This window comes from Varanus komodoensis, unplaced genomic scaffold (assembly GCF_004798865.1).
Source record: "Varanus komodoensis strain SLA01 unplaced genomic scaffold, ASM479886v1 scaffold25, whole genome shotgun sequence".
Classification (NCBI taxonomy): domain Eukaryota; kingdom Metazoa; phylum Chordata; class Lepidosauria; order Squamata; family Varanidae; genus Varanus; species Varanus komodoensis.
Genome location: NW_025335661.1, coordinates 4,415,090 through 4,423,941, shown reverse-complemented (window position 1 = coordinate 4,423,941; position 8,852 = coordinate 4,415,090). Strand labels below are relative to the sequence as shown.

The following is an 8,852-nucleotide window of genomic DNA, read 5'->3' as shown; positions in this document are numbered from 1 at the left end:
GAAATACTGCTTTCCAAGCTTTTTTCATCCCTTATATGAGCTAGTAGAACAGTTTTTCCCTCCCTTTCTCTGGCACTTTATTTCTGTAAGAACTCTACAAGAATTCAATCTTTATCTAAATCATACTTACTTGAAATGAAAGTAAGTTCATTTTATAAATTACCTCTTGGTATATATTCAAAAATCGTGGAACAATTTGTGTCAGAATAGTGTAGCATATACATCATTAGAGTATTTCCTCCCTGCACATACTCCCCATTCCATGTCTTCTCTTGTAGAAATGTGGAAGCTGTTGGTCTTGCTACTTTGTGAGTAGACCTGCTGCTCATATGTATGCATCAGTAACAGTGGAATGAAGAGTTTGCTACAGCTTCTACTTGAAGACAGCCCCTTTGAGTTTCTTCAAAATAGAATCTGGGTCTTAGGTCATCACCACTGCTTTATATGATTGATTCATTAAAGTGTTTTATATTGGCTTCTTTGCAAAAATGGGGCTTTTATGGATCACCTTTTTTACTAGGAAATCGAAGTGGTATACATGCTTCCTACACATTTTTAATTCTCACAGTAACCCTGAGTAGATGAGGCTAAGATGTTAAGGATGGCATTTAGTATTACAAGTAAGATTTAAGAATTTCTGTTTTCAGTGTATTGATGTGATTGTGTTGCTTTGTGTATATATTCACTGTAATTTTCTGTCCCCTGCAGACATTTGTTCAATATATAATCTGCCTTCTGCAGATCCAGTCTGCATTCTGTTGAGGCCAAATTGTCAACATCTTAAGCTTTAGGATAGCACACTTTCCTGGAAGGGACAGCAATTAAAATTAGTGGTGCAACTGATGTGGATTAAGACAAACGTGTGAAAATGGTTTCTGACTTTGTTTTTGGCAGATGGATGATAGTTTGGCTAGTTGGGGGGAAATTGTTTTTGTAAATGATATGTCTGTGTTGTAAAACTTGGGGCCTTGGCAGCAATATAACCTTACTCTTAAGGTGATGATTACAGTGGCAGAGTTCTCCTGCACTTTCAACGACTTCTGTAGCTAATCATTTACTTGCATGCTTCAGTAAATGTCTGTATTTCTACAGACTTAGAAAGTTTAATGGTCAAGTAGCAGTAAAGAACTTTAAGTAGCTGCAGTGCAAATTACTTACAGCCTGCAGTCTGCTAAATAGCCTGGGTGCAGTCGTTTCCCATCAAACAATGTTATGAGCTTGGCACAGAGGATGTTTATTTTAAGAACACAATATGAATTGGGATGGGCAGTCTGTGGCTGTCCAGATGCTTTGGCCTGAATCTCCAGCTGGCATAGCAATGGTGAAGGATCATGAGAATCGTGGCCCTCCAAAATATAGAGGTTTCCTTTCCTAGCATCTATGCATCATGGAAAGTCTTTCACAAGTCAAATACGAGTATACAGAATATTGGTTAAAATATTGGTTTCAGTCTATAAAATTCAGTTCTTCATGGATGTCAACAAGAACTGTTTATCTTCTGCATTCATGGAAATCTGCAACCACAAAATGCAGGTGTTTTATGTTTATTGCACAGCTTTATATACCACTTCCCAGTGAAATATCAACACAGTTAACAGTAATCATAACCATACTAACAGAATCATAAAATGGCAACAAAATAATCACTGGTTAGCTGTAAAAGAGTAACTATACTGACTTGGTCCTATCTCTGGGAAAGGCTGCATGAAGAGGTGAGTCTTAAGCAGGCATCTAAGCATCAAAATAGAAAATGTCTAGCACGGGGTCCTCATACTTTTTGAACAGGGAGCCAGTTGAAAGGTGCCGGTAATGGGTGTGGGCTGCCAAGGTGGTGCAGGCGCGGGCAGCGAGGCAGGGACGTGAGGGCGCAGAGGTTGTTTTTTCTGCGCGAGTCCAAAATGATCTCCTTGCAAGCAAGCTGGTGCCTCGCTGCATGTGTGCGTGGGGAGTCCAGAACCTCTATGGCGGGCCGGATAAATGGGCATGGTGGGCTGGATCTGGCCCATGGGCCCTAGTTTCAGGACCAATGGTCTACCATTTATAGGAAGTCCATTCTAGAGGGTACTAAACAATGAGTTATATGGGAACCTAGAGATGGAGCTTGTGGCACCATCAGAAATATTCCTTCTGAGGATTCTGGACATCAACTCAAACACATGTACCAAATCCCAGGGCTTAAAGTTCCAGTGAAGCACATATTTAAACTGTGAATGTGTTATTGATCCAGGTGAACAGGTTATGGTTCACATTGAATTGTCACCCAATTAAGAAATAGCTGTTTTTAATCAGTCTTGATTTACATATAACAATAGTTGTGATGCAGGAATTCTTTCTCTTCTCTTTTGTTAGATGATGTACTGTGTCATTCATAGAAGACAATATACTTTTATGTGTGGGTGTAAATGGTACGGCTATTTGAAGTTTTAGAAATACTCATAATACAATAAATTAACTGTCTAATTAGGAATTCCAATGCTTTTAATCAATTAATCTAATAGATTTATTGGTTTAACATTCCAGTCCTCCATTAGGTCCATCTGTTAACATTCCAGTAAATGCCTTGATTATCTCAATTGGAACAATTCAAGTCTTGTTAGTGTATGACATCAAGGAGTGACACTCTTCCAATTCCATTTGAGACTGAACAACCAGGGCAAGGTTTTGAAAACTGAACATGTACTGTTGCTAAGTATTAGTGTTGGCTCTACTTTAAGCTAATTTCTGAGAAAAGTACATTTTGTCTGGATATTGCTTGCTTACATAGAACCAAAATAGTACCTAAAACCTTGACTGTTTGTTTTTCACTTTCACTCTCTCTTTGCTTGTTTATAAATATACCTCTGAACCTGTCCTCTGCTGTCTAGGTAGCAACAAACACTTCAGTATTGACTATTCTGCTGGTTCTTGCACACCTCCTCCATGTGTGGTATTTAGAACAGTAAGAGATATACAAGTGCAGTTCATTGACAATATAGTATTCTTAAAAGGTTTGGTAAATTCCTAGAGGAGTAGATATTTTATAACTTCAGTTATAGTGTCCCCATGTTCATGGCTTACTTTATCAGATGTTGTGGGATAACAGGATGTCTGTCTTCTTGTCCTAACCTAGGATCCATTGGCTTCTCACTAGCAAACTCTAAGAAATTGTCTGTAGGGTAGCCTTGTAGCAAGACAGTTCTTGTGTATTTATGATTTATAGAGTAACTGATAGCTGAATGCTCCTCCCCTAGCTTGAGTTGTCTTAGTTCTTTTAATGGGATTTAGTTTTAATGTGTGAAAGTACAAATGTTTTGGCTAGAAGTACCTGCTGAAAGTAGATTTTATGTCTTATGCCCAAGTTAAGTGTGCACAGAATAGAAGCCTCAGTAATTAAACATTTTGTTCCTGTTAGAGTATATGTGTGTTGAACACTTACACAGGTGAGATAATTTTGTTTCAGTTATTCTTGATATGACATTCTTGTTGGGGAAGTCATGCAGTACTTGAAATTTCTGTATTAAACATTGCTTGCAAAGCCATGCTATTTATAGCAGTTTGTCTATAAATAGGCTCATGTAGCTCATTGTCTTTCAGTGTTAGCATGGAATTTGGGAAGGGTAGGATAGAGTTATTTGTAAAAGTCTTAGAAAATACGAAAAGGGGATGCTAAAGTTACTTCCCATTACTGTCTATAACATCCAAAGAACTTTCCATTTTTTAATACTCAAAATATCAGTACTAGCTACAGTACAAATCATCTGGAAAATATACTAAGAAGGTGGGTAAGAAAATAAAGCTTCAAATCAGTTTGCTGTGCAGTATAAAAGAAAGAACAAGAAGTGCACCTGTGACCCAGTTAGCATGTCATTGTGGCCAAACCTGTGTAATTTAACCCGTGATATGTGGTGAGGGGCACATTGCCTATGAGTTGCCTCTGTGTAAACAACAAAACATGTGATCCCAACTGATGGACTCTGTCGCTGCCCCTGCCAAGTACTTAAGCTAGGAGCTGCTGCCATTATGTGTGAACTATTCTGTTACACTCTTTTAGGTATGCATGGCTTAATGCAGCTTCTTTTGGATCCCTAATGGCCATCTTTATAAACTGGACATGAAAACGAAGTTAAGCTTGTCTTTTTAGACCTTCTCATTGATGATTAGTTCCATAGCTGCCTCAAATTTTCCATTAGGTTGCTTCCACTTTATCATAGATGTGTCAATAGTTATAAAAGTTTGACATGGATAAATGTTTGTTTTCTTTGATTTGGTGTGCCATGTAGTTATTAAAGTGATGCAACACGACCATATCAGCTAATTTTAGTGGTTATTGAACAAATTAGTTCAGACTGCATACACCATGGAAAGATTGCTTTGTTAACACTGTGTAATTTTTCTATATAATTAAAAAATTTTCTATATAAACATATTAAAATAAGATTGCATAGTTAAAAATCTCCTTCTGGGATATCCAAATCACATATCCATTTGTAAGGATATGAACTGATTGTTTTTAGCATTGAAATGGCTAGATTTCCGTTAATCACCTCCTGGAGTAACAAAGATAAATTTGCAATTTCTTTTGCTATATTTCTGGTAAACAAGGTAGGTAAATGAGCAGACTTAGAATTAAAGCATTTTGAACACAACATTCCACATGTTCTATTAAAACACACACATGCACACACACACACAGAGGTCCAATTATATGCTATTGGGAGGCTGACTAATCTGTACTAAAATAGATTTTTTGTTTTCTTTAAGTGTTCTGTTATAGTTAACAAGGCACGATGGGTTTTTGAATGCAGGCCTGGACTATTTCGGGACAACACATAAAATATGTTTGAATAATCACCTCTAACAACAACCTGTGCAGTATGTGTTTTTGTACCAAATGTATTGAAATGAAATGTATTGAAATGAAAGAGGTTTCTTTTGGTATGAAAGTGGGTGGAGGAAGATGAAACTGGAGGCAGAATTCCTTTTGAATTCTGAACAAAGTATTACATGTGGTGCACAAATTGCTATTGATAAAAAACTGAACTGAATTAGTAAAAATACATAAAATGGGAGCTACAGTAAAAACTTCATTTTTAACACTATTCTTGGAAATAATGTTTCAATGAAACAGAAATCAGGTACTGAATGTGAAATGCACTTTTATGTTGGAACCTTGGAAGTTTACTTCATTATAATTTGATGTAAATGGAAAGACTGGAGAGTTTCAGGTTGGAGAAGGGATGTTTTCATTGGTATTGCATTTGTTGCAGGTGAGAACTGATCATTGTCTTTTAGCTCCAGTTATTTATGGTTGCTTACAAAAGGCTAGTTCTTCTAGTTTTTCCTCATAAACCATGAAGTCTTAGATCTTTTTGGGGTTATGAGGAAATAAACTTACATTTGAATGTTTAGTTGATAATGTTTTGTAACTGACTAGTTTTCTTAATATTCTGCCTTTTTAGTATGAAGGAATAGCTAAGGAGGAAGATTTTAAGTATAGACACTTATGGAACCTGTTGTCATTGAGGGCATTTTTATGAGATTTGCGGGAATTCAAGCTTAAGCAGTGTCAAGCAACAGAGTAAAACTCTCAAGACCAGTCAATTTAGCTAGGTCATTTCTTAAAGTGTGCAGCTAGCAACATTAAATGTTGTCTACGTACATAGAAGAGAATGGGTAGAGCAACACTAGGGCTATATTGCCATCCTCCTATTGCCATTCCATATCACATAATTTATGAATAGTGAAGATTTTACAGAGAGAGGTGACTGAGGAACTGATCCAATTGATCACATTTAGAAGAAAAGCATTTGCCAGAAATCTTGCCATAATTTCTGAGTTATTTTTATGCTGTCTTTTAGTTATTTCAGTATGGAAATGACTAATTCCTTGATGACTTACAAATCTTGTTTTTCTTTGCAGATGTGGAGGAACTGTAGGTGCAATTCTGACATGCCCTCTAGAAGTTGTGAAAACACGGCTGCAGTCTTCTTCAGTTACCCTCTACATCTCTGAAGTTCATCTGAATACTGTAAATGGTGCCACTGTTAATCGTGTTACTAGAGTTTCCCCAGGGCCTCTCCACTGTTTGAAGTGAGTATATCTAGCTCCCTACCCAAATACAGTTGTCTTTACAGGAGAAAAACGATTTTGTTCTCTATTGTCTTTTGAACAAACAAATTCTGAAAGGAAAATTATCATAAAACATACTTGAGACATGTTTCCAGCAACCATTGGCTAAAGCCAGTATTGCATAAATTGACTGTTGCTCATGCAGTTGGTTGGTTGGTTTGTTCATTCATTTATTACATTTGTATGCTACCCCATAGCTCATAAGGTTCTCTGGGCAACTTACAATAGAAGAAAACAAAATTCCATAAAAATACAAAATACATTAAAACAATACAATCAAGCAATACAATATTTAACTGTGATACAAAATCACAACAAACCTTAATACAATAATATAATACATAATGCAATACATAATACAATGAATAATATTAATAATAAGATACAGCTATAATCCCCCACAGGCAAAGCCCAATTACAAATCAGTACAGTTAAACACAGCCACAGAGTCGTTATTTGTTTTTCGGCGCCAGGCGAAGACCTTTTTATTTAAGCAGCATTTTAAATGTTAGTATCATTGAATTTTATTTGGCCAGGGCAGCTTATTTTATTCCAATGTATATATTTTAATTGTTATTGTTTTAATTTATTGTGTATTTTATTATGTTGTGAGCCTCCCCGAGGCTACGGCAAGGGGCGGCATAGAAATGTTTTAATAAATAAATAAAATAAAATACAAAAAGGTAACCCAAAAGGCTCACACAAAAAGGCCCAGTCTCCAAGACCCCACCCAGGAGGAGTACCCAGTGTGGTGCAACTCCCTCCTCCTGGCTGGATTCTCTTGAAGTGTCTTTCCTCTCCCCCTTGAAGGCACTGCCATTTCTCCCATAAACGGCAACACCAGCAAAGGTCGACCTGGAGACCATGGGGGAATGCTCAGGAGACCTCCGCACTGGTCTATGGTGGGTGGGAAGCAGCAGTGGAAGCAGCAGGCAGGCGGTGTAGTTAGTTTCCTTCTTCACATGCATCCCAGATCTGCTCTGGAAAGTCACCTTACTAAAGTAATTGACTGGTGCTATGGTGACAAGAAATTTTCCACTAATACTTTTGAATTCTAACTATAACAATTTAGTGTGGGACAATGTTCCAATATAGTTGTCTTTATTATATCACCTTTTCCCCAATTTGCCCTCCCGCCCCCTGAGATCAGCAGCAGAAGCCCTCCTCCAGGAACCCTCTGTGAAAGATATTAGGAGACAGAGTACCTGGAGGAGGGCCTTCTCTGTGGTGGCGCCCTGTCTATGGAATGCGCTCCCCAGAGAGGTTCGCCTGGTGCTGGGTTAAGACCTTTTTATTTAATCAATATTTTAATAAGTTTTAATACTGAATTTTATTACCGTATTTTAATTGCAGCCAGAGTGGGTCATCAATTTATTTATATTGTTATGTATTTTGGAATTTTATTGTGTAAGCTGTCCCGAGGCTCTCGCAAAGGACGGCATACAAATATCTTAAATAAATAAATAAATAAATAAATAAATAAATAAATAAATAAATAAATAAATAAATAAATAAATAAATAAATAAATACCCCACCCCCCCACCCCGCATCTCCAAATAAACGTAGCATCAACATACCATGAGCAGTATGGGAGACAGGATGGATCGTGTCCTTTCTTTCCTTGGCATGATTGTGCAGACTGATCTATCTATAGTTGACGACTTCAGCTCACTGCAGTTTGATGATGGAGTTGTCTGTGTGGCTACTAGACAGGGTAGAGTAACAGTTGACTTGTGCATAGGGTCGTTCCATGTTTCCACTATACTACAACAAGTTTTTTTGTACTGCTTTCTTGACTTTTATGGGGACTTACAAAACCAGGGTCCATAGTAGCCAAACAACTTGGTCTCTCTGAATTTGAACTGACCATCTGTGTCTGTGTGTAATTAGGCATACACATTTAGATCAGGGATGTAAGGACATTTTTTAAATACAGAAAGCACCAATTGAGCAAACAGGAGCAACTCAGTAAAGAAGAATGATGGTTGTTTATTTTAGACATTTGTCTATAAACTGGACAGCCAGAGAATACATAGCTATACTAGGCAGGCTGTTTTTACAAATGGATAGGCTGGTTTTACAAACTATTTTTTGCAGGAAGGACAAGTTCCCACAGCCATGTTAAAATGTTGCTTTATAATTTATCTGTATACTTATTTATTTCATTTCTATACTGCCTAATAGCCAGAACCCCCATAAAAATACAAATACAGTAAAACACAGTCTAAAAATTCCAGTATGCAAATTTAAAACAACTAAAAATTCCAATGTACAAAAATGTAGAGGTTTAACATTGAAAATATTTTCATTAAAAATGAGAGCCATAACTTTTCATATGCCAGTTAAATAATAAAAGCCTGGCAAAGAGGGCAGTTTTAATCTGACCTTGAAAGGATAGTATGGTTGGTGCCAGGTGGTCCTCAGCAGGGAGGACATTCCACAATTGTCATTCAAGCCAAAGGAATTTAAAGCAATGTATAAAAGTGTTATGCACTGTAAAAGTGTAAATAAGTCCAGAAAAGTTACCAGTCTGCAGAAATGACCACCCTCCTGTGACATGAGGTAACCTGTGTTTCCTTTCTGGCTGTGGAGGAGAAAGCTTCATTTGACTGCATTCTTGGATTTGGCTCTGAACATGTATACCCACTTCTGCTGGTGACCCGGAGCGTGTTTGTGTAGTATAAGTTAGTGTATGGACTGCATGCATCCCTAGGAATCTCCGATCCACCTACAGTCATGCATG

The 8,852-nt window shown here is 37.3% G+C and overlaps 1 protein-coding gene across 2 annotated transcripts in view; it reads left to right on the top strand.

Moving 5' to 3' along the window:
* Positions 1–8,852, top strand: part of SLC25A36 (solute carrier family 25 member 36) — a 41,250-nt gene that overhangs the window by 8,113 nt on the left and 24,285 nt on the right. For both annotated transcript variants that reach the window (XM_044432802.1, XM_044432801.1), the window contains exon 2: positions 5,899–6,069. In XM_044432802.1, the coding sequence (XP_044288737.1) occupies positions 5,899–6,069 (171 nt within the window). The remainder of the gene's footprint in view (positions 1–5,898; positions 6,070–8,852) is intronic.